Source organism: Cyprinodon variegatus, unplaced genomic scaffold (assembly GCF_000732505.1).
Source record: "Cyprinodon variegatus isolate N-32 unplaced genomic scaffold, C_variegatus-1.0 Scaffold52, whole genome shotgun sequence".
NCBI lineage: Eukaryota > Metazoa > Chordata > Actinopteri > Cyprinodontiformes > Cyprinodontidae > Cyprinodon > Cyprinodon variegatus.
In genome coordinates, this window is record NW_015150505.1 from 650,392 (window position 1) to 677,374 (window position 26,983).

The 26,983-nt window shown below is 37.2% G+C and overlaps 2 protein-coding genes across 2 annotated transcripts in view; one reads left to right on the forward strand and one right to left on the reverse strand.

Moving 5' to 3' along the window:
• Nucleotides 1-779: 779 nt before the first annotated feature.
• LOC107082390 (calcium-binding protein 39-like) lies at nt 780-13,915 on the reverse strand. The gene is made up of 9 exons (XM_015371057.1): nt 13,606-13,915; nt 11,074-11,222; nt 10,794-10,958; nt 10,524-10,642; nt 9,553-9,721; nt 9,420-9,479; nt 9,280-9,345; nt 9,051-9,194; nt 780-4,584 (listed from the first exon to the last, which is right to left on the reverse strand). The coding sequence occupies exons 2-9, from the start codon at nt 11,188-11,190 to the stop codon at nt 4,393-4,395; spliced, it is 1,032 nt and encodes a 343-aa protein (XP_015226543.1). The 5' UTR covers nt 11,191-11,222; nt 13,606-13,915; the 3' UTR covers nt 780-4,392.
• Nucleotides 13,916-21,655: 7,740 nt separating this feature from the next.
• Nucleotides 21,656-26,983, forward strand: part of phf6 (PHD finger protein 6) — an 18,406-nt gene continuing 13,078 nt past the window's right edge. Inside the window, exon 1 of the mRNA XM_015371032.1 lies at nt 21,656-21,801. The gene's annotated coding sequence lies outside the window, so the exon portion shown is untranslated. The remainder of the gene's footprint in view (nt 21,802-26,983) is intronic.

Consider the following 26,983-nt stretch of genomic DNA (forward strand, 5'->3'; position numbering starts at 1 on the left):
TAAATGCTAAATATTTCTATAGTTTAAGATCCATTAGATCGTATTTTAAACTAATACCAACATAGTCCAATGAAATATTGTGACTGTGGCATTTTGGTGTGCATAGAACTATAGTTATACGTTTATGTCTGCCATGTTTATCTACAGATGCTTGTTAAAAATAAGGCTTTGTCACATTTTAGACAAATCTTTCATTCAGAAGAGCCTTTTATTAGAATTACTTTATGAGAAGAAATAAACCAAATCAAGATAAATATCAACAATCGTAAGTCAGCTTTAAAGTATAGCTCAATTTTTCTGCCATCATTGTAATTCTGTCTGGTTTGTTGGACAAATGTCACAATGTCTTCTTTAAACACAGATTCTTTCATTTTGAGGGATTTTTGACATGAGGGATTAATGAAGAAATCAACACAACACAACTTGCCAAAACATTTTATTTTCATAAATGTGTTCACACTTCAGTTATCTTTCATAATGTTATTTACACACATTCTGCTCCCACAGTAAATAAAACATCCAGTGTGGAAAGAGTAAGAGGCAAAAAGGAGAAGGTAGCAAATTAATAATAAGAAGAAAATTAAGCACAAGAACAAGAAACTAAAGATCAACAAATATATAGGGTTGATCTTTAATAATTAAATTTAATGGGTGCATAGTATCGCTGGAGGCTTACAGGATTTTGTAAAAGTCGAGCCATGTGTTATAGTTTGCTTTCAAATAACCAAATCCTGTAGAGGAACAGAGATCGGTCAAAATTTCTGATTTATCCTTTTTTCATTTTACCTAACCCAATTAAAACTTCTGAATTGTTTGAACATTACTTCAAAGGATAAGCCAGTCTGTCTGATAATTTACCAAGCAAGACGTTTAGGCACTTTTATTTTGCATTGTGTTGGTCCATGACCTCAAAAAAAGAGCTTTACTGGTTAATAACGAGAGCCAATAATAACTACATTTCAGATTAAATGGAAAAATACGAACAGAATAGACTTTTACATAATCCTGTATGATCTCAGTGTAGGAGGTAGGGTTCCAGAAACTTGAAATGCTGTTTCTATAAGTTTCACAAGCTGCCAGCTGTTACCTACAGCTCCCCCTGGTGGAAAAGGCAGTGAACTACATGGCCTACATTTCAAAGTGCATGTCATGCTTGGAATCAAATCTCAACAAAACAGATCGACATAATCAGTAACTAAAGAAACAGATGTGTTTAACATACATGTTAAATCACCTGGCTTTGAAATTAACTTCTCTTTTGTTAGAAACTATTTGAAGTAACCCTGAACACAGTTGGTGATTAAAAGTTTAAGCTCCCTGGGATGTCAATTTGGCTTTTTATTCCTGCTTCACTTTGTGCTTTTACAAAACAACACTCCCCGTTTCTGTGCCTTTGGCTTATGAGCATAATCAGATGTCAGGAATGTAACATTAACTTTACTATAAATTAAATGATGCATCAACCAAAGATATTAAAACACCTTTTTTTTTTTTACAGCGAAAACAAGGCAGCACCCAGTTCACATGTGAAATGCTGTCCTCAATAATGTTCTGCCTTCTAAGGTGGATTTTTTTTAAATCCAGGGAGGTATATGTTTGACAATGATGACTTTTAGAAATCCTTAATTTTTTAAAAATTATTTCATGAGAATGTTAAGAAACAAACAAAACATTTTCAGAAAAATCACTCTTAAACAATCAGTAATGCACAAAAATAAATCCAGCACTGGAACCAAATCTGCACAAAAACACTCAGGCTTGTTTCTATAACCTGTACCTCAGCATACGCCTCGTTTGACTTTTAGGGTTGTGGTGACATCCGACATCAGATCTATTAGAGTAAAGCGTATTTAAATAATCTAATATAACTAGAGATGCACAAAAAAAAATATTATACTGGTCCAGTTCTACAGTTCAATTCCCTATTTTCTTTCTGACAGTGAACGCACCACATAGGAGCACTACCAGGTCACACTGCGACGCTTCAGTGGATGTTGTTGATGAATCTAAAGTAGCTGTTTTAGTACCAGTGAGGTGTTTAGAAATCAAGTCAGAAGAAAGAACAGAAGCTTTAAGAGTGTTTTAGCTGGTAGCTGAGTCTGATACATGAGTTAGACGTCAGGAGGAAACAGCGAGCTGAATGAATAACTGCAGAAGGGATCTGTTTTATCCAACTGTCAAAAAACACCATTTATTTAAGGCTTTTAAAAAATATAAGATCAAGTTCTTTTTTTCATTTGCTATAGAACTCCAGGACAGCTGTTAGTAATGCTAGCTGTGCTAACAAGTTTCAAAGGTTACCTTCAAACTGCAAACATCTCTGTCTCACAGTGTGATGTCGCCTCTGTTGCTAATATGAATAATGATCAGAGAGAGGCCGCTTGATGATTTAATGATCAAATGCTACGTTCACACCTAAAGCAGTAGAGGCAGCAGGAGCAGCTAGTTTACATGCAAAGTCAATGGTTGACGTACATCGGGGTGCAGCAAAACATAAGCAGCAGGAGCAGCGCGTCATGAGCTTCTGCTGCGTGAAGCGCTGCAAACGCAGCAGCTGCCGGAGTTGGAGAAATTGAACTTTAGCTGCTCGACGCGCCACATCAACCAATCAGAGAAGCTGATCTGGGAGCTTGCAGGGAGACAGACACAGCACTGATGATGCAGAACACTATGATCAGTCCTCTGGAACAGTTTATTAACCAAATTAACTTAAAATGCCGAAATCTGCCAGTAAAACCTGTTCACTTTTATTATCCCAGTGCCTGCAGTTTCGATTACGTACATGTAAACCGCCTTCCAGCCGTCGCGGCAAACCGCGACGAGGCGACTGGGCCAGAGGCTGCTCTTGAACGTGATTCTTACTGACAGCACACCGCCGGTATGTGGGGGTCTGAGCGGCTCCAACAGAAATAATATTTGAAGGCAGGATTGTAATCTGGATGAACTGACTGCACTGATGAAGTTTTCAGTTGGACTTTCTCACTTAAAAACATAAAACTACTTTATACCCACTGATCACAGCACATATAGCCACCATTGTTACAGGCAAAAATAGGATAGGGTAGCTCTGCCTAACGTGCATCAAACCCACTTTTTCCACGGCGCAGCCAGAGCAGCAAAGCTGCTTCACCCGCGCATCAGAACTAAACTACAAGCATCAAAAATGAAGCAACACATGCATTTTTGCTGCTCTTAATGCTTGCAGTGTGAACGTAGCATAACAGATGACAGCAAATTAAACCCTGACCATACTCAATTTGAAATAATCTTTGAGAAAAAAAAAGGAATGTCTTGCAATTTGGGGAATGTTTATTGATTTATTTCTATTGACATTTTATTCAAGCAGAGTAACTTAGGAAATTAGAAAAAAGTGCATCTCTAAAGACATTTCTAGAATGAAAAACTGTCCAGAGTTCAGAGAAAGAAGCAGACCTAATGCTTATAAGTTAATATCACCAGAAAACATTTTGGGGCTGCATCATTAGAAGCACCTATAGCATGAAAAAAGGCTGCGATCCGTTTTAATAGATCAGGACCGTGTGTGTTCTGCATGTGGACATGAATGGAGTGCTTTCTGCCCGATCAATTGTCTAGCTCCGACCCTGCAGCATTATCTGATTCTTTGTTTCTATTTCAGTCACTGTAAGCGTTGCCAAACGCAACCTCAAAAAAAAAAAAAACCCACAAAAAAAAAATATCAATCTCCAACAGACCTGATCGATTCCTCATTGGTTTGACTTGTGCTTCCTGCATTGACACATGCAGCACGGCTGGCTCCACGTCTGACTGCTGCCAGACAAAGCAACCAAAGCCCTGGCTGCTGACTTGGCCAATAAAGAGCCACATGCTGCTCTGCTAGGGCCATATTTCTAAAGATCATTTAACTCCCACGCCGACAGAGAGAAAACATACAATAAGGCAAATAATAAAGCAAACCGGAGCATTTATAGGTGGCGGTTACATTAGAAAAATAATATATTTACCTCTCAGTATTTCAATCTTTATATAATACACAAGTTAAGGATAATTATTTTATGAGAACATCTCTAGAGCCTGAGCAAATGTTGGGACATTTTAGCAACAATCTATGAAGGAGTAACAGTTTAAGGTCCAACATTACACAAGCAGAGTAAAGGCATTCCACTGTCGCTAAATAAGAAGCACTGTGGTTTAAATAACAGTTCTTGGCCCACACAGGTGCTGAATAAAATCCTCACCGTATTCACACTATACCAGAAAATGAAAATTCAGAACATCTTTCCTATGTTTTATACCTAAAACTAGATCTAAATATGTTGGTGTTTTTCTTTAGTTTCCACTCACTCAGCCCGCTGCAGCTTCAGACACCTCTACCATGTACCGCCTGAGAGAAACAAGCGCCTCCTTCAGGTTTTAAGACTCCTCGGGTGCCGTTGGTCTCTTCAGGTCTCGGATCTGCTTGATCAGATAGTTTTTCTCGTCGCAGAACTGCTCGTCTTCGGACCTGTCCGTCTGGAAGTGGCTCAGGAAGTCCACCAGCTTGGCCTGGTTCTTCAGCAGGATGTCGAGCACTGGCTGGGTCTTGTTTGGGTTTGCTACAAATACCTTAAGAAAACAAACAAAAAAAGGAAATTACAAAAAATACAGCAGCTGTGGCTTCCATGAATGATTTCAGTGGGTGGAACAAAGAATTTTATGATAATCCAAAGTACAGAATGTGTACAATTTAGTGAATTACAGGACTGCTCATTAGAGATCGATACATCGACCGGCCAATAGTAGTGTTTTTATGTATCGCATTGGGCAATACATGCGTGCATTCAGCAGCCATGCGCTAAGATCATGTGAATCACATGCATTGCCGCTGCCCCCATTATTTAATTGGTTAATAAATGTTTTTGTTTATAGAGATTAGTGTAACAGTTGTTCTTACTGTTTGATTCTATCATATTAATAGAGGAATAAAAAGCAACTTCAGCCGAAAAAAACTAGCGCAGAAAGAAATGGCAGCACATTTCGGAGGTTGGCTAAACTGATGTCAAAATAATTGTATCGGCCTTGAAAAAAAAACATTGTTTGATCTCTATCTTAGATGCAATATTTTTGTAAGATGTTATATTTGTCATGCATTCAGGCTGGGATTTCAATTATATATTCAGCAGAGGTGGGTAACTCGGCTTGATAAAGTTCCACACCATAGATTGGGACTAATGCTTAGTAGGGTTGTCAAAAAGTATTGATACTCAAAAAAGTATTGATACTGAAACGTTGTATCCGGATACAATACTCGTTTTTAAAAGTATCGATACAGTGCTACCACCAGTGGCACCTAAACAGTCATTCATCTAAAGTGCAGAATAGAGGAAAATGCACTTTCTGAACACTGTGAGATTGAATAATTCTGTGCACTTTTCAGTTTCAGACTTTTTTTTTGTAACAGGTGCAGCCGCTGAGAAATATTTTTGTTTATTGTATATTGTATTTATTTATTGTATTTTATTTATTAATGAATATATTTCTGTTGAATTTTGGAGTCTTTGTTTTTATCCTTGTGGTATCAAAAATGGTATCAAGCATCGAATATTTTCCTTAGTATCGGTATCGAGTTGAAAAGTTTAGTATCGTGACAACCCTAATGCTTAGATTAGTGGTCGCACAAATTTGCTATAAGGCTCTCAGACAAATTTAAATCTCTTTGGAACCCTTTCTATCATACTTTAGTGGCCTCCAAGAACTTCCACCAACATTGTATTAAATTGAAAGATTCTGTGGTTTTAATTAAAAAGTTGAGCATACACAAAAGTATACTTTGTTAGCCACAAATACCTTGGAATGCAGATCGAGCTATTCACTTACTGTTTTAATTTGTTTATTCTGTTGCCTACCTACATTTAACAAACAAAAACTGAAGTTTTTGGTGCAGTGTTCTTTTTTTTGTTTGTGTTTTATTCATTACAATCACAATTATTGTAGTTATTTTTGGGTCCAGTTGGGGTGGGAGGGTGTGGTTTTTGAGTGTGTATGAAGTTTGAAAAAAGGAAAGTCTTTTGTAACCACAATGACGATTTATTGTTTCTACCTCTGACTGTTCACTAAAAAAAAGAGTAGTGGTCTCAAATTCCAGAAGCCAAGGACCGCCCTCCTGTGACTTTTAGATGCATCTGATGCACTGATCTGTGCTTCAGTGCATCACACTCCAGCATTAAGTAATTTGTGGAGCTTTTCATGGCTTTACTGTACACTAATTATGCAGTTTAACCATTTTATTCAGGACTGTAGAGAAAACAAAGCTTCTATAATGTACAGGGCATCAGTTTAAAATTCCAGCAGAAAGGAAAACTACGAAGGAGACTTTAGCTAGCATTAAAGCCCATATCTGATGTTTAAAATTGGAGAATAAGATGGTAGAATGTAGAGAGTTATGGGGAGAAAAAACAAAGACGTCCAGGTGAGCGCTCTACATAATAATAATTCAATACCATGACACCTCAAAGTGATACTAATGGAAAAGGGCCGTTATTAAGCAGGACAAGAATTTATAAGAGATTATAGAGGAGCAACAGGAGGCAGAGGTCCACCTCTGCTCCACACAGCCGAGTCCTTCCATCACTCCTGGACATCTCAGTTAAAAACTAGTGATGCATCAGGGATGCATCAATAACTGATATTAATACAGACATTATGGCCTGGAACTCTGCACTGAAAAACAAACCATAGTGCTGAGAGTGATTCTTTGCTTCAGTTAAACACCCACAATCCTCTGCTGGATTTCTATCACTGTCACATGGCCGAAAAACATCACATGACTAACCCCTCCTTTCTGGAAAAACAACAGTTTGTTTGTCATCCCCGTTTCACCTATTAGGTGGATACAGATATGTTTTAATGTTGATAATTGTGCATATCTACTAAAAAAAGTGTCTAAAAACAAGTAAAGACATCAGCCCCCGACAAAAGCTAGATATCAACGCAAAGGTTCCACTTCTGGGAAAACCAGCATGGACCAATAATATGCACAACAGCTTTATAATGACCCTAAAAATCAATTAATAATTTTCAAAATAAGCTAATATCTGTGTCAGAGGTCAAACACGGTCCCTTTAATATAAGGAATTTCAAGTATTGAGATAGAGACAGAGTAATTACACACTGTATATAATATATATATATATATATATATACACACACACACGTTATTTATATAAATAAACATGAGATGCGCAAATCTCATTCTCTCGAGGTTCAAATTGATTTTTTGATTAACGATTCAATTCAGAAAAGATTTTCAACTCAAAAACAAAATGTTCTATTTCAGTGGTTTTTAAAATGATATTCTGTTTAACATGTAACTAAAAAGTAAAGAAATTGAATCAGCTTTACATTTAAACAGAATAAAGACTGATCATAATTGAGGCCCTTGTTTATCACTAGGGCTGTGGATGGCACTGATGCATTGCGGCAAAAAGGTTCCAGGTTCGATGGAGTTTGCACGTTCTCCCTGTGCATGTGTGCTCTCTCCGGGTACTCTGCCTTCCCCCCACAGCCCAAAAGCATGACTGTTAGTTTAATCGGCTTCTGTAAATTCACCTTAGGTGTGATTGTGTGCGTGAATGGTTGTTTGTCTCTGTATTGCTCTGTGATGAACTGGCGACCTGTCCATGGAGGACCCCGCCTCTCGCCCGTAGACAGCTGGAGATAGGCACCAGCACCCTCGCTACCCCACTAGGGTTAAATAAGCGTGATGGAAAATTGATGGATGGATAGAAAACCCCTAAATTACTTCAGACAAACTCTACACCATGAAATTACTTTTGTATTAGTCCTCTTTATTTATATCGTACCCCGCATCTCACCCTTAAGCAGCTGGAAATGGGCTCCATCACCCCTCATGACCCTGCTTGGGATAAGCGTGACAGAAAATGGATGGATGTTTATCACTAAAGATGCTTAGTGAAGGTGTAACATACCTCGGATCCAGCATGTTAACCTAAAGCCCTCTCCTTTAACTGAGCCTTATAGTCCTAAATCCTTTGTGATGAAGCCCTTGGGGACTTTGCAGGAAGCTTGTTGCACCGCGCTAGAGTAAGCTGATCCGCTGCTTTTGGACGCTTTTCATAATTTCCTAATTAATTCCCTCTCAAGTAGGAGCAGCAAAAACACAGAATCTAAACGCATTTTAAAAATGGATTTCTGAGAATTTTGATTCGATAGAGAATTCCCAGGACTAGGAATTGTGATTCTAAAATTTTCCCCGGTCCTGCTAAACACCTGCTATATAGTAATAGAGTAAGAAGGAACCATTATTACAGCACAGTAAACATGACATTTTTTGGTTCTTTTTTAGAGTAAAACAAGTATAGTGGGATGACAGTAATGGTAAATTAGTCAGGCTGTCTGCTCTGGGTGAGTCTGCAATCAGCTAAACAGACGAGGTTCCTGTATCGTGAAACAAATGTTAATAAAAGTGAAAAATGATAGTTACAACACAGCATGTCTCACTGGCCTTTTCACAGTTGAAAACAGGCTGATTTCTATTTCTGCAAATACAAAAAGGGTTTTAAATTTTTCGAACACCATGTTAGATTTTAAGCAGCCTGCATCCAATTCCTTACATTTGAGTTTGAATAAAAGTAACTTAGATTGCCTCCATAGTAAGGCTGAAACAATTAATCGGATTAATCGATCATTTAAATGATCGTCAACTAATTTAGCAATCGATTAATTGTTAACTGAACTATAGACTCCAAAACATGCCTTTAGCTGAGAGCGCGACCCACTTAGAGCAGTAATTATACCAAGATTGTAATCCTCTCAATATGCTCTATCCAGAGCTCCTCGAGTGGAAAAGTTTTAGTTTCACCTGGTTTGATTTCGAAAAAAAAAATCTTCTATAAGGAACCTTTGGCTAACCGATTATTAATCGATTCATCGAAAAAAATTATCGAAAGATTATTCGATTTGCAGCCCTAGTCTGTAGATATTTTTTGTGTAAAAACTGTTTTTTTATTAAAGGCAATTATACTGAGATGATCTCATTCTAATCTGATCTTCGGACATATTTTACTACTCACCTTAAAGACATGAAATGCTTCGAACTGGATATTACGGCTGTTGTCTCGTAGAAGGTTCATCATCAGCTTCAGATTCTCTGCCCGACTGATGTAATTAGTCATGACAGTGAAGTTGTGTCGGTCCAGCAGGAGTTCCCCTAAGAGCTGCCAAACAGTTAAAAGAAAATCCATCATTGCAAGAAAGTAAGCTGAAAAAACAACAAATTCTAAGATTAAAAGGTATAAATACCTTCAAAGACTGCCTTTTGGTGACATAGTTCTCTGAATGAAGCAGTTTCTCATACTCAGTGAACACCTGGTGGACAAAAAACGCCTCTTAAGCACAAGGTAGGTTATGTTTGAGCAACGGATAAACTAGAATAAACTCACCCTGTCATAATTGTTCTCCAAGAAATCTGCACACATCATCTTGTGTCTAGTGAGGAGATCCTGAGAGGAAAAAGACAAATTAGCAACGAATGATCTAGCTGGAGTGCAGGACTTTGGAAGAGAGAGAGCCAACCTTAAAGGAGGCAAAGGCATCAGAGGCGATGTCAAAGGTGGAGAGCTCGACATAACCGAAGAAACAGAAGAAATCCTCGGAGAAGAGCACCGTCCTAGCCAGCGGCTCGTGACGCAGACACTCCCTCAGCATAATGCCGCAGTTCAGAGCCACTTCTGGGCTCTCATATCTGCACAGGTTAACACATGTCAGCACAGCTTCAAGCAGCTACACATGTCAGCCTCAGAATTAATCACCAACCAATTATACAAGCAGATAAAACAAATAACCGGCTGCTAAAGCACTTTAAACGCTCCTAATCTGACAACAAAATTGTATTCGCAGCTTCTTTCACAGTGAGGTATTTATTTTTGAGCCTGCAGGTAGCTGGCCAACAGACACCTTATCCTTTACTGCAGCAACTACATAAGAGGGGAAATAATTTACCACATGAGCATTAAATGTCATCATTTCATGCCTTCCTCCCAACAAACACGTTAAAGGTCTTCTTTGTCAGCATGACATTTGAAGAGTTCAGGTTCAAAAACAAGGGAAACGGCCATGAAATAAAAAATGCATCATAGAGCAGCATGAGATGGTATTTGATCTGCTGAAGGTAGTCTGAGATGACCCCAGCGCAGAGCAGCTAAAGCTGAAATTTACTCTCTTCAGCAGGCAGAGCGGTGGGGCTTTTTTTAAGAGCTGTAAAACTGGTGCTCTGCTATCTCTCCATCAGCATGTGAAACCCACAGGTGAGCGCAGCAAGTTCCTGCTTGTTCTTCTGGGAGTTGTTGAAACGCATACGGTGCACGGAAGTGCAAACCGAACGCATAGCTGAGGAAATTAGTAAAAAACTAAATAAAATCCAAATAGAAGAGCAGAAGCTGGTTTCTGCTTCATTGGATGGTTTGAATCCTTATGCTAAAACATGGATTTTTGACCCAAACTGTTCACGGTAAAGAGTAAATAAAAAAAAGAAAAAATAAACTGACCCTTTCAGAAGCATGAAGAGGATTTCTGGGTGTGAGGAGATGTATTCAACAGTGGGTGTGCGGCTGCCAATCTGACGTCTCACAATGTTGCTGAACAAATGGACCACATCCTTTTTGCCCTGTGAAATAATGACTCAGACAGATCAGCACGCAGAATTTGGATGCAAGCAGAAACAGACTCTGCTTAATCCAGCTCTTTGCAAAATAATCCCTAAACTTTTGCAACTTATCAATTTAATAAAGGAACAAATATATATTTTTTTATTTAACCTCAAAATCAATCTTCTGCAGGTTTGCGATGAGTGCGATGAGGAGGTTGGTGTTGTATAATTCTTGTGCGAGTTGAGCCACCGCTTCGGTTTGAGGTTCCTTGTCCCCTGTCCCACTTAGCACCTCCTTCAACGAAGCAAGGTTCTTGGACACCTCCTCTGCAACCTTAGTAATGGAAACCAAACAAGCAGAAGATTGACTGGGTCTTGTAATGTAAGCTTACAACCCACGATTCATTTTTAACGAGCTAGAGAGGAAAAGGAAAAAGATGGTGTCAAACCTTTTCACACTTTTTGCTGTCTGCAGCATCCAACTTCTCCATGTGTGCAACATTGTCCTTCAAAGTCCTTACTATTTCAGCTGGATTCTTCTGAGACTTCCCGAACGGAAAAGGCATGACTGCAGACAGGCGGTGCAATCCAAAAATCACTGCAGAAAATAGAACTTTTTAATTAGATATGCAGATTAAATCAGCCAGACAATGTTATTAAACTAATGCTCATGTTGTTGATGTTTGTGTTTTGAAAGGAGGGGAGAGTGAGTATGAGGTACTGCTTAGCCATCTGATACTGGTTGTAATGCAATGCAGGAGCTATTGCTCAATATCAGCCACATAGCCTCAATAATTCCAGATATCAATAATAGCCCGAATGTTTTCTTAATAGTGCATCCCTGGTGTGAATATGTGCACGTTTCAGAAAAATGGCTGTGCAATCGCTGGGATGTACAGCTGCAGCTACAAGCACATTTCTTCATATACTATCTGAGAGGGGGGACTGTAATACCTTTGTAGCATATATTTGTAAAAACTTGGAAAAAACAACAGGCTGAAATGCACGCACAAATTTAAACACGACAATCAATCCAATAAATTACAAAATAAATCAACAGAAAGTACAGAAAACAGATTAAAATGCTTAAAACTGGCTTTTTCTATGAGACACATTATCAGCATACAAGCTGAGGTGCAATACAGTTGATGCACACAGCCAAGTCCAGTCATTACCAGTTTGATTTTGTAAACACTGGTTGCCATAATCGCTCCAGCTGCCTTATGTTTTAAACCTTTAGAAATCAACCCTTAAAATCAACAAGAACTAGTTTGTTTGGTAGTGAACTGTTGTAAAAAGAATTTGTGGAGGCAAATCCCTCTAAAAAAATGCATGAGTTGAACATTGAATTTTATTTAAATGCATGTTATTTTCTAGAGAGTTTTAGTTGGACCCTGTTTAAATGCCCTGTTTTAAACAGATTACCATTTGATTCAGCAAAACTAACCCACACATCTACACTACCTGCTAATCTTTTAAAGTCAAAAGACTGGATTTCCTTACAGTAAATTAAAAGAAGATGACAAAATATTACTTTAAAGACTTGGTGATCAAAGCAGGTACAAACAGATTCCTGCGCTGGAAGGAACTTACAAATGTTTGGAACAAAATGTCCCATATAGACGGCTCCAGGGGGGCATTTTACACCCCTACAAATCTGCTGGTTAGCCCTTCATGTTTAATACGCTTTAATGATTATGAATTAAACAGAAGAGACTAAGCCTCACCTTGTTGCAGCGGCTATTAACTTACCTATGGTCATATATAACAAAATTTATTTTTCTTCATTATCTTCTGGTTAAAAATAATTACCTCTAAATATTACAAAAGCATAATGTAAATCAAAATGCTAGTATGACCTTTGGATTTAACCCTTTATAGGGCAAGTTACAAATTAGATTAATTAACTGTAGATTTAGTTTGAAAAAAGTTAACAAATGAAGAAAAAAGGTAAAAAGCTAATTGAAAGGTTAAAAAGTAAAACTTAAAATGTTAATAAGCCTAGTTAACAATTATATTTAGGTTTATAATCTAAAAAAAATATAAGAGCCAGTATCAGCATTAATGCCTCTAAAGTTATGTTGTAGCAAAAAAAAAAAAAACTGTTTCTTTCACTCTCACTGTGTTTTTCATGAATTTCCTATAGAGGTACTTTTGTTATTTTTCTTAATATATTCAGACAAGTTGGTGTTTCTTGTTATTACATTGAAATTAATTTTTGCTATCAAAATATCCATATTTTTTTAATGTCACAAAAGTAACAAAGTCTTGTCCTGGATTCCAATCAAACTATTGGCTTGAAATTTTGATTGTCAAAGTATTTTACTGAGTTTCCTTTAAAGGGTTAATGTGGCTGAAAGATTATAAGTGGTGACCACTGAGATGCCTGAATAAAAAAAATAAAAAAAGGCACCTTTGGTTATATCCAGAAAAGTGAAACTAAAAATGCTGAAAAGGTAAAGCAGTACAATAAAATAAACGAAATACCTGAAAAGTAATGTAAAAATATAAATTACTTGTTTAAAAGGAAAGATGCACGAGCATTAAACATAATTGATAATATGCTGTGTGCTTGTAGCATTCCTGGGGGGGATTAAGGGGGGAGTTTGAGCACCTTTGAGCCCATGGAATCTGTTGTATAATAATCCGCCCATGGATAAATGTAATTATTGAAAATATAAAAACAGTAAAAAAAAAATGCTAAACTTTGCTACGTCGATTCGAGTGGTTTCTTTATATGTTTAAAAAAAGTAAGTGACAGGCTATGCTAGTAAAAAAACGCTAACTTTCAAAGCGACGTCAGGGAGGATGTTAGGGTAAAAACGACATTAAAACGTCAACGTTACATTATGCTGTATCAGAAAAGTACAGCTAGCTTCTGAGCTGGATAGCAGCATCTGGAAATGGCCTAACTAGTGACAAGTTCTGTAGAAACGTCGCATAGAAACAAGACATGTAAAGTTTAAGCTACTAAAACTTACCAAATGAGGTGTCGTCCTGAAACCGAAACGCAGTCGACTTGCTGGAGGAGAGTTAGCGGGATAGCAAGTTGTCTCCACTTTCTTTACTGTTACGCTTCTCTTCTCGGTGGGTAACGTTATCGATAGCCCCGTAGCTGAGTGACATTTGCTAACTGACGGTCATAGCGGTGATTTTGTCATCTAAACCTGCCTTCAGAAGTTGAAAGGGGCCGAGCTGAAGGGAGAGAGCTGCTGGGCTAGCCTGTCTGACAACTTCATTTCCCTGTTCTTTCTCTACTCAAACAGCCGTCCTCTCTCATCCCAGGGACACTGGGCGGGTTTGTTGCGTGCTGCTTGTTCTGTACACAGTGACGTCCACCGGTTTCAGCCAATCAGCACGGCGGCGGCATAACTCAAAGACACGCCCTCCTTACTGCGGGTGCGCCTCTTTCACTGCTCACGTGTCCTTTCTGAGAGGATAGGAGATCACAGACTTCCGTAAAAATCCGCTCTGACGGACTGTCCTGCTAAGGAAATTAAACGCACCTGATTTCTCTCTTTAAAAAAGGAAAACAGAAAAAAAGTCATAAGACCTGTGGCTGTTAAATACGAATAAAAAATGCAAAAAGTAGTTATAAAAGTACGCAAACATCTGGAAAATCAATTGAAACTATCAACGAAAATCAACAAAAAGCATTTTGTTGTTTGTTAAACATGGTGGGTAACAATAATAAAACACACAAAAAAATTTGAGGGAAATAAATGTAAAGAATTTTAAAACAATTTAGCTTACATCCATGGTTCTGTATCACATATGAAGAGTAAATAAATGAAAAACACTAAAATAAAATACAAAAACTAAGCATTTATTAATAACACGTGGCAGATATGCAAATTGAAAAAAATAGGCCCAAATTAAAACATGATATGAAAAATATGTATCTGTTTATTTATTTGCTCAGGTCAATAACCCAGGTCTGGATAGTAAAAAAACCCACCTAGTTTACCTTCATTTTGCTGAAAAGTCCTTTACTGTGACCGAAATGGTCTCATTGGTGAGGACTCTTTAGCCATACGTGTCAGCAATTGGCATTATTAGTGCTGTCCAAATAGTACTAGCAGTAAGGAAGGAGGTAGGAAAAGGAGGCTGTATGCTTCCTATCATATGTTCTTTATATGGCCTTCCACTGAAATTAACATGGGTTTTAAACGTGGGTCGACCTGCCAATAAAAGGATTTGGCTCCCTTCCCATTGGCAAAAAAATCTGTGTCTGATCCCCCACTAGCAAGCTGCGTGGCTTCTGTCCCCTAGCTGCTGCTTTTCTATTCATGCCATCATGCTGGGGTGTTGATGATGTAACCAGTGCGACAGAAATCAGGAAAGTAAACAATGGAGAGCAACATGGTAGGGAGCCATGGCATATTCAGTGTGATTTAATGTTTCCATCCAGATCCCTTTCACCAGTTCTGCTGTTTATCAAATGGAAACAGAGTCATTTTAGCTTGTTAGATCAGACGCTACTGGCCTGGTGTGTTGATGACGCGCTCTATGGAATCACATAAATTAGCGGGTTGACAGATGTTCTGACTGTATGCCGATCACAGCCAGTGTTCTGTCAGATGAGCATACCCTGTTAGATCAGCCTACCTACATAGTCAATACCCGTTTATCCGTTTAGTTTATCCCTTTAGTTTTGTATAAAAAATAAACTTTAAACTACCTCAACGGACGTTTATCCCTTTAGTCAAACAATTTAATTACTTTCTTTTTGGTGTTTTTTTTAAGTGTATGGCGATATCACCTTAAATATTTTTTTTTTTTGTAGGTGACTAAAGGGATACCCACCCATTGAGGTAGTTTAAAGTCTATTTTTCGTTCAAAACTAATGTCTTGCGCATGTGTATAGACTATGGGTATGCTGGTTTGATGGGGTATGCTCATCTGATAGAAGTCCGGGCCGTTTGAACGCGATTATAACCCATGTCACTTGCCGGGTTGTTTGACTGGGGTCGACATGGGTCAGTGAGCCGTTCCCATTGCCACTAAAAGTGGATTTTTCCTGGGTTTAAACTGTTTTTTTTTGGCTAGTGGGAAAGGGGTATACTAGAAAGCTAAAGAGCTATAAGGAATCCCACATTCAAGTACAGCTCACCTCCAAGTACTGCTCACCTGATGGAATTAAACGAAAACATCTAAAGGGAATAGAGTGTCCATTAATGCTATTGACTGTTACATTTATTGCTTCATTGTACTGTGAATCGAACATGTAAATGTGCACCCCTACATGTAGTTTGGTTTGTGTAATTGAGAGTTTCAGCTGAATGCTACAGTTGTGTAACTCCAATTTTTGTGCTTCTTTTTTTGAAGACAGTTGCTCCAGATTTGAATAGAATCATCCATGTAGGTTTTCTTTGCGTACTGACATCTAAAAGGCTTAAGGCTGTCTCAAATCAGCACAGCAGTCCATACTATTTTTCTGTTTCACAATAGTGTTATTATGGTTGATTTCTGCAAGGTGTAGGAAGATGAGCTAGGGTCAATAGGTAATGCAATAATGTCACTGTAAACAATACTAATGTGTGATTTCTTCTTTTCAGAGCTTTTTCGTTCATTTCCATTAGGTGGGCTTTGCTAATGCATGATGTCATGCAAAGGATTGCAGGATTCCTTTTAGCTCCTTGCTGATGCAAATCATACAGAAAATTTTAGCTCCTAGCTCTTTCTCGCTACTTTTCATGGGGTCAACAGTAAGAACACTATCGAAGGTAAGAAAGGAACTGCTGTGCCGAATCTGGAAAGCTTTCAGATTTACAGACCTCAAAGCCTGAAGGAAACTCACATGGATGTTGGTTGTCAAATTCAGACTACAACCTTTGTGGAAAAAAAGTAATAAAAAAAAAAAGCTGTACAAATCTAGCAAAAAGATGAAGCGCTCACAGGAAGAAATGTTTTTTTGTTCAGTTCTGTGAGGCGGGTTGTGCCTTTGTGTTCTGTGCTGCAAAGGATTTTGGGAATCCTTATAGGTCCTAAGTGGCAGATAGGTATCAAGTTTCCTTTTTCAACCTTTTTTCAAAGTTTTGAATAGAGCTCTTACCAATTAGACAATTTTGGACACTCCTTAGGCCTTGGCATGAACTAAGCTCTGTACTGGCCTTTTAATTTCAGGACCTGGAATGTCCACCTGTAGTTTGCATGAAGGGTTCATTTATAGACTTCTAGCTGCTCCCATATGGAGGAATCGCTACAGGAAGTTTAAACCTGGGTCCCCATATTAAAGACAAAGACCTAAACCATTTAGAGTTTATTTATTGATAAGGCTGCAAAAGATTTAGATGATAAAAAATACTCTCTTGGTATTTTTTTAATTATCTAAAGCATTTGACACAGTTAATCCTAAAATCATTTTAGCAAAATCTAAAAATGTTTTAAAATGGTTGCATAGCAATCTCCATGAAGGACAACATTATTATTTCCATGAATAATCAAATTTCTACTAGAGCAGAAATAGCTTGTGTGGTTCCTCAGGGCTCAATTTTGGGATCTCTTTTATTTTTAATCTATATCAATGATGAAATGTTTGTAAAAATGCACTGCCTATTATCTTTGCAGACAATACCTGTCTTTTCATTTCACATTCTAATCTAGATTGCCTGATAAGAGGAAAAAATGAAGAGTTATTTAATATTTCAGAATGGTTAATGATATTTAATTCATGTTCAAAAAAAACTTTATGATTTTAAGTACAAAGAACTAAAAATATGATTAAAAAAATTAAACAGATTTTTTATTTTATTTGCGTTTAATATGGGGAAAAAAAAGTCAGAATTCTAAGATTAGATTCAGAAGTCTGACTTTTTTCCATATTAAACTCAAATAAAATTCAATATCTGTAAAAACTTTAAACATTTTTTCCAGTAGCCCTAATCCTCTTCTGTAACCAATTGAATCCATGACTGATTTTATTTCTTTTAATAAACAGCTAAATGTAATGCTTATCACAAATTTTACATAAAGTATTTATTAAATGCATTTTATATACCAACTTGTCTTCTGTTGTCTCCATCTACTGTTATGTTTTAGGAGTGGTGCCTTAGAAGACCCTTTAGAAGAACTTTCCTGCACAGTTTTAACTGTATACTATTTTTTTTAAATATATTTTTGCATGTGCAAATAAAGCTAAATCTAAAACTACTTCATCACGGGACTGATTTAAGAGATATGATGGCTGATAAAAAACACACCACCTGTGTGCTTTTTGCATTTTCTTTAGCATTCTTTGATTTTGGCAAAATCTTCATCATTATGCTTAGAAACACTCCACGCAAAAGAAACCCATGGGGCTGTGATTTAATGTTCTTTTTATTGCAAACATTTCACAGCTGTTTGGTCAACAAGTTGTATGCAAACAGCCTTGAGGCTTCAAATTTGTGGGAAGAAATTTCTATTTTATTATTTAATGTGAAATAAACAAAGCTCTCCTGCCTGAACCTCAATTTATATTGCGAAAAATCGACATGTTGAAAGAATCTCACAATCCCTGGTTTATAAAACATATTAAGTTATCTATTAAGAAGGAATATTTTTGTTTTGATAATCTCTGTGGCAAAGTTAACGACATAAGCAATCAGATATATTCTTTGATGGAAGCTTGGAATCTACCCCTCATTAAACTGTTCATATATCTATTGCTCAAATAAGTCTAATGGAATGAACACACCAAAACAAATCTTGATATTTAGAGATTTTGCACATATAAACAGAAAACAAGTTGATATAACTGAATATCTAGTCTCATACTATGTATAAAAATTAAGATTGTTGGTATGCAGGTTTTTATACAGTTAGAGAACATTAATATAACCACCTCAGAAAAATGCTACATGTGCAGCAGAAAGAGACTGGTGGGAAACTAACAAGCTGCTGCAACTGCTTGACTGACAGGAAGCGAGGACGGAGCAGCAGTCCTGTCAGTTTAAACAACAGAGAGGATTCCCACATATGGAGCCAAAGCATGTAGGCTGCTCCAGTTTCAGCAAACCGACAGCAAACCGACACACCAATAAAGGTCATAATGAGGAAATCATAGATGCAGGAAAGGTTCAAATTGTTGGATGACGGTGTCAGAAAAAGAGGCCAAGAAGAGTAAGTGGCAGCAAGCAAAATTTTAAAATTTGAATGACAAAGAAGTAATTTCTTGAATTTCTTTACATGACAAAAATGGTAACTGTAAAAAATGGTTTCAGTGAGCTGAAAGTTGCATTAGATAATATTGACTTTAGATGATGCAAGAAATAAGTTCTGACTTGTAAGCTAAGTAATTGAGATTTAATACCATGTATTTATATATTTCACAACAAGCATTTTAACTTTAAGCCTCCTAATAAAATGAAAGTTTGACTGCCTCTAGGACAGAGATGTGCTTGTTCCACACGACAGGAGACTTATTCTTGAAAGATATGCCTCCTTTTCTGCTTTTAAAGATTGGAAGCTGAATTTCATTAAATATTTAATATTTACATGAGTAAAAAAATAAATGAATCAACAAAAGTGGACACGGAAATCTCAAACACTTGCTTTATTTAGTCTGAAGAAAAAGGTCTGTGTTTGACATGATGAAGCAAGAGAGAACATTTTAATTTTGACTGAAAGTTGACACAGTGAAGACTCAAGGTCATTTGATTCATTTCAAATATACTTTATTGATCATGCAGGTGGTGCAGAGGTTAGTGCGTACGACCCATGTATGGAGGCCTTAGTCCTTGACGCGGCCGACCCAGGTTTGAATCCGACCTGTGGTCCTTTGCTGCATGTCTCTCCCCCTCTCATCCCCTTTCCTGCCAGCCTACTGTCAGAAAAACGACGCACTAGTACAGTTAAAACTAAAAAAACAAACAAAAAACTTTATTAATCGACACTCTATTTCAAAATTGCCATTTCCAAAATAAACTTTGTAGGTTTTTGTTGCTTGCTGAAAGCATTGTGTCCCTTTGAGTAGAAAATATTCCCTGCAAACTGCGTAAATAAATTGTGCAGAATCACAATGCAGCACAAACTGGCATCCAGTTTTTAGGGGAGGTTAGTTTCCCACTTACCTGGCATCTCAACTCAGACTGGCTTTTTCAAATTCTGTATGCTCCTTACTTGCCATACAAGCTTTTGAATGTCTTACACAAGCATGCATATACTTTACAGATGGATTTTCTTTGTAAACGTTTAAAATCCAGCTGCCTTACTGCAAAGTTTAGCATATTATTTAATTTGGAAATGTGTCAGTTGGATAAAAATCTATGCTGATGTGTAGAATGGAAACAATGAAAGTGAAAAGACGCAAATGAAAGATAAAGGTGTGATGTAAACACGAACTTGACTGGTATATTATATATGGAAAATCTAACATGGAGATATTATAATGACATATGTAATTGTTATAAGCATAGTTTGGTGATTATGTCCAAAAAAGGATATGTAGTAAAACATATTTAATTACATCCCTTCACCTTTATATATTCGACACAACCAGCAATATTCCAATTTTCCTATTTTGCTTACTAAACTATGCTGCTACAAAAATACATTGCGTGAGCAAATAAGTTTAAGTACATATAAACAAACACACATGCATCTTCATTTATAATTATTACTGATAGCCAATAAGATAAATATGAGTATACCCAACTTCAATGACTAAGTGAACCCATTGATGCTCTCTGCCCTTCTTCCATCGAATTTCTTTTGAAGGTAAACCAGTTTGAACCTTTTTCTAAACAGTCTCATGTTTGGACATCCCTTTAATTTAACAGTTTACTACATACTTTCACAACATTTATTGAAATGCACATTTTTTGTTCATGTTTGCTTGAGAATGTAAGGTTTTGAAATTTAGATTATCTCTGTAATTATACCTTCCCTTTCTCTCAACAAATTATTATTATACCTGCTGTTTATTTGTAGCTTTATGCATTGGTTGTGAGACTTGAAGCCCTACCAGACCAAATAACCTAAGGAAGCTGAAGATGAACTTTTAAACATACTTTTGTTTTCACTTTTTTTAATATTTGTCCTGACCTGAAAAATATTATATTAAATACTGTATAATATTAATAGAAATATAATATAATATTAATATGTCAAACAGCTTAAACGAATATCCTCCAAACTGTTGTTTTCCAGAATGAGATATTTGTGAGAGATTTTCCTCTTCTTATTGTTGTTGGATATATTGGCAGCTGGCAACAAACATTTAGTAGCATACCGCCACTTACTGGTATAAGTGTGGTTCATGATGGACTATCTACTAATAAACATATATATAAATTCTTATACATACTTATACAGAACTTCGTTTTCGACCCATCTATATCATAGACACATTCATCCTCTCTAAAATCAAATTCTATGGAATAATTTAGTTCTCTTAAAAAAATCGAATAACTATTTGTATGTTTACTCCCCAAATTCTTCCTCAAAATATCTAATAAATTTATCTTTTCCTTAATACATTAAAACTCTCTCCTCATATCTATGGAAGATGATTAGGTCCACTGAAAAAAAGAAAAAGAATTTAACTGATTTTAAAATTAAATTCAGTTTAATACGGGAAAAGGTCAGAATTCTGATTTTTTTTTTCTCCGAATTCTAATTTTTTTTCTGAGAATTCTGACCTTTGTTCTCAGAATTCTACAGCAGAGGATTAGGGCCAATGACAAAAATAAAGAAATGTTAACTGATCTTTTAACTTTATTTCAGTTTAATATCAGAAAAAGTCAGAATTCTGAGAAAAAATGTCAGAATGCTGAGATTAAAGTCAGAATTCTGGGATTAAAATCAGAATTCTGACTTTTTTCCATATTAAACTGAAATAAAATTTAAAAATCAGTTAACTTTTTTTTATTTTTGTCATTGGCCCTAATCCTTTTCCGTATATATCTCGTCTCGCTTTCATATTTATGACATTCCAGTATAATATGTTCTATTGTTTCATATTTTGCACAGAAATAACATTTGCCAATAGTATGCTTGTGACAGCTCTTCTTATTTACCCAGACTTTTATTCTGAAAGGCAAACGCGGAAGTGGTGCTGCGCTTCGCTGCTGCTAGCTTAATGCTAGCGAGAAAAGCACACAATCACTTCTGAAGGACGGAAAGCACCGCCGCCGTTGTCCGGAACATTCCCCCACCTTTTATACCCGCTCAGCGCCATAAGATAAACCCAGCAGGTAAGAAGCGAGCCGTGTCTCCGCGGCCGGTCCGTGTCCCCGGTGCTCCGTGGCCTGGTGTGGGTCCAGGCCGTGCTGCTGGGGCGCTACACACCGAGCTGCTCGCTTTCAACACGGACTCCGCACGTATGGCGCTCTTTGCTTCGAAACGGTTCGCAAAGACCCGCGCCTGTCACCATAATTTCCCACATTTAAAGGGAAATAAACGCACTTTTTTAGAGGGACTTCCAGTGGAAGAAAAAACTAACCTGGAATATACACATTTGTCTTCCCACCGACCTTTATTTTCCTGCATCATATTTAGGCCTTGGGAGAACATTTCGGGGGCGCTGGAAATGTTCGCAGAGAAAATAGTTTTCAGTGAAGCTTGTAGTTTCTTGGAGAAAAGAGTCACACGCCCCCCTTTAATTCAAAACTTTGGAGGAGAAATTAGATGCACCTTTTACATTTCTTCCCTTTTTTTTCCCCCAACAAAATTTTTTACAACATCCTGGTTTTACTACAAGACTGTTTCATGGGAACATTTTAGAGAGCAGAGGATAAAAAATAAAGATGATGAGGCTTGTTGTTTAGCCTGGCTGTGTTGGTGTTTTGTCTGCCGCCGCAGTGAAAGCCTGGCCCTGCTGCTATCATGGCTGGAATGGCTCTCAATCAAGGCGCCGCAGCAAGCAGCCGTTTGCTCTTAGAAAACATATCATCTATGAACTATTACTAAATCAAACAATCCATTTTCTTTAAAATATATTCTTGAGACTCTCCTGAAAAAAATCTAGACAGCATGTCAGCAGATTTCAGCACAGATCTGCAGCTTGATCTGTTGCTTTCTATGCAATGAATGCTTTGCAATCATTTTACACTAATAAAAAAACAACTATATTATACATATTGCTTTGCCTTTTAAAATATTTAAACCCATCTTAATTTTAGGATAAAATTTCAGTTTTTCCAATTTTTTTTTATTTGGTTGTAAAACCTTTATGTGGGATAAAACTTGTCTTTTAAAAAAATAAAAGTTTTAAGGCTCTAACATCACATAATTGTGCTGATCAGATTTCACTCAGGTCATGTTGTGTTTTACGTAGGTTTTCCTTATTAATGTGTTTTTACTCAAATTCTCTTGAGATCAACCCCTATCTGACTGATGCCAAAGCTTAACTTTTTTTTAAATGTATTTATTTAATGGCTTAACTATCAGTAAGCAGAGACTGCAGTTGCTTACGGCCCCTGACCTCTTAGGGGCCCCGTCACTGACACCTGGTGGGCCCCCTTCGCAATTTTTGACTATGACGTCTGATTGCATACGTAATGGTGCAAAAATTTCCTCTTAAAACCACCTGATTTTAATATGACTGACTGGATCGTATTTATACCCCAACAGATGCCATATTACAACATGATAGTGAGCCGTTTAAATACCACACCAATAGCAAAGCAGACAGTGGTACTTTTAATTACTGTGTTAATAACCGTGTTTAGTTTATCAGACGGTTGGTATAAAAAATACGCTCATATAATATGTTTCAAACCGCATTAAAGATCTTAAAAGAATGATGTATTTGGGTATTTTATTTTTTTACACTATGATTTGGACTTCCAGAGTGATGTACTTCATATGGGGCCCACCCAGATGATGTTGCTTTCGGGCCTATTGTTGTGTTGTTACGCCATTGTATTTATTCTTGTTGATTTGAACATCTAATACCCATTTATATTGTTTTTCTGTGGAATGTAAGCTGATGTTTTATATTTTTTAATGATTTGCGACACATTGGAAAAGATTTTCCGCATAATAAACCAAATTTTTCACAATTTCAGCTCAACACACTTGCAGTATTTTTATCCCACCAGGGTGTTAGAAACGAATCCATGCTCCGGGGGCCAGAAATAAAGTTGTGGCTCCGTGTTTGATCCGTTGAACTCTTCGAGTCCCACTTGGTGGTTCCTGCACACAGAGCAGCTCTGTCATAACCTCCAAGTTTCTAAATGGCTTGTTGAGCCAAAGTTTAGTTTCCATCTGTTTCTGGGAACAGTTTCTTCAGAGACTCTTTTCCTAATGGTTTTATAATAATTCTATAACTTCTTTTTTACTGTGGTTGAAGGAGGGAGGCCAAATCATTTAGGGGTGATTAGCATGGAAACAGACATTCATTATTTTTTAATCATAGTAACAGTTTAAATGTTTACTGTCATATTATATGTTAATTGTGTCCTCTGAATTGCTGAATTAGCATGGCTTAGTGACGAATGAACGCATGGACAATGCATACCTGGACCATTAAGCTTCAGGCTGAAAAAAGGCGAATAGAGTCTCTGTCCGAATTACCAAAGTATAGAACCAAAGTTTATGCTTACACTGTTTTCTCCAACTTCATACCACAACTTTTTCCTCACATGTTGCTGTTTTGTCCCAAACTCCTTGCTTTTTACTCTATCCAGAGCCATGCCACCAACCTCTGCCCATCAGTTCACTTCTGCAGGTAGAAATAATGTAATGTTAATTAGGGCTGAAACAATATTCAGCAATTGCTGAGTATTTGGATTGGCGGCCACATCCATTTAGCCTCGTGAGACCATCCTGATCTCGCGAGCTTTCAAGGTTTCACTCGCAGATCAGTCTGGAGACTCTCCGTGAAAGAAAATTTGGAGCAGTTCACCAAACGAACGTCCAATCAGCGTTGGCTTTGAGGCGGGTTGAGGTGTGACGCAACAAGAAGCGCGACAGTTCAGTCTAAAGAACATGGCGGCTTCAGCCGATGAAACTAGCGTTAGCGTGGCTATCGAGCAAGTTTTATCGGAATTACAGAGTATTTCTTCACTGAAAGAAGAGCAAAACACTGCTCTGGAGGCTTTTCTCAGAGGAAAGGATGTTTTGCTCTTCTCCCGACTGGTTTCGGCAAGAGTAGCATGGCTTGTGGTTGTGTTTTCGTCGTCGCTCTGTTATTACGTCATATGCTTCTTTGATCTGATTGGTTTATTTGGCCCGTCTATCACCAACATAGGCCAATCAGCTAACCAGTATTTTCGCCCCTTCCCAAAATTACTTCAACGGAAGGTTTCCAGATGGATATGCAGAGCAAATCCATCTGGCGGAGTCAGGTTAACATCCATTGGCACCTCTGGAAAAGATATAGACCAAAACCTTTTTTTTCTTTTCTTTCCCCTAAAATCATTTGAGTTTCCCTTGGATTTCAACTTGACATAAACTAGTTTTCGCACACACCCCATGTCCAGTCTTTTTGTCAGTTGAAAAAAGAAAAGTCATCTGCAGTAAAGTATATTGCGATGACTGGAACTAAAATATCCTTTAAATCACAAGACAAACTCTTTTAAAATGTTAATATTTTCGATTTAAAGGAATTAAGAATGTTTAATGTAGGGCTGCAACTAATGATTATTTAGCAAGTCGATTCATCTGTCAATAATTTTTTATCGATTAATTGTTTAATAATCCAATGGCAAAAGGTTCCTTAAAGATAACCTTTTTACGAAATTAAATCGGGTGAAACTTAACTTTTCCTCTTCAGGAGGTCTGGATGTAGGATTTTGACAGACGAAATAGCTCTTTTTTTATCTTGAATCAAAAATGTCTATCTTTTTACAATTTTGGTATAATTGCTGCTCAAGGATTGGTTGCTCTTTCAACTAAAGGCATGTTTTATAGCATCTATACTCCATTTAACGATTAATCGATACTAATGTATTTGACGATTATTTCAATAATCGATTAATTCCATTAATTGTTTCTGCCCTTGTTTAATGTATTTTTTTTTAATTACCCCTCAAAATTGATCATTTATTAAGTTAATTTCTACCACGCCTCGACTCCAGTTACACTGAAAGTGACGTGCAGCGAATCTCAGTGTTTTCCGTAGAAAGACGCACAACAAAATGTTTTGCAAGTAGAGCCTCAATTCATGCCGTCCTCACTCCTCTTTCGGCCACTAGGGGCACTAGACCTGTAACTTCCGGGTTTGGTGCCGCTAAAAGCAACTAGTGACACTGCAGTAGGGCTTAGTATGGATTAAAATTTCAAGATTCGACTCAATAGAGTCGATTCTTTTAGATCTGATCTCAGATTTGTTGCTCAGTCCCACACTACACTTTTTAAAAGGAAAGGGTGAGCGGCAGGTGTTTTCCCCTGGTGTTTTGAAATCTGATAACGGGCCAATCTGGAGCAGCAGATTGAGAAGTCAGGGAGTTCCTGTTAGATCCAAGGAAACATTTAATCCTCTAGATTAAATATCAGAAAAGCAAAAATGTGTCTGATCAGGTTAGGGTCACATCTGTTTGTTGCTTTATACAAAAAAAAAAAAGTTGGTTCTTGTGTTTAAGATGAGCTCAGACTGCTGTAAAGTAGCGCTCTGGGTCACATGGCTCATTCACGGATGAATCTGACTCTCTTCTATTACATAGGTGAGTTTTTAAAAAGAGCAGCCTGCATCGAGTGTTGAGACTCACAATGTGCTAAATATTGACCTGAAAAACCTTAAATATAAATCGAAGCTAATAGTTGTTTAGGAAGTTACACTGTGTTGCTTTAACAAACTGCTTTTCATTTTTTTTTAACACTTTTTCTTTGTTAAATCAGTCGACAAACTCTCTCATTGCTTCTTGTTGGCCATGATATATTCTGAAACCACATCGGATCTCAAGAGTTTTCACAAGACTTTCCTGAGAGAAATCTGTTAAAGCTACAGCCTATTTATATATATTTTTTATTTTCGTGTGTTTTTGTGTTTGTTTGGTTTTAAAAATCACCTGAGAATTTTAAAATCTTGAAACGTCAACCAGGTATAGACTGAAAATCACAATTAACAACCTATGAGTTAGCCTAGTAAACTAGCATCACCCGCCAGCGGTCAAAATAATTTTTGCCTGCGAGTGTTCTAGCCTCGATCAATGCCCCAGGCCCTAGAACTGGTGGGCCAATCACAACAAAAGGAAAGCACAACAAGGAAGATGGCAACAGCAGCAGCTTTCAATGGAGCACTCCATTGAAAGTTAAAAGTTCTCTTTTCTGTTGCTGTTGTTCAATAAAAGCACGTTTTAAGACCATTTGAGACAAGAATATTATACTTTATACTATACCAGCTTTCTGTCGCACTTACTACGTCACAGTCAGTTGCGCTCATTGGTCTGAGCGTTGGCAAATAGGCATAGACATGGTTTGAAAAACAACGGG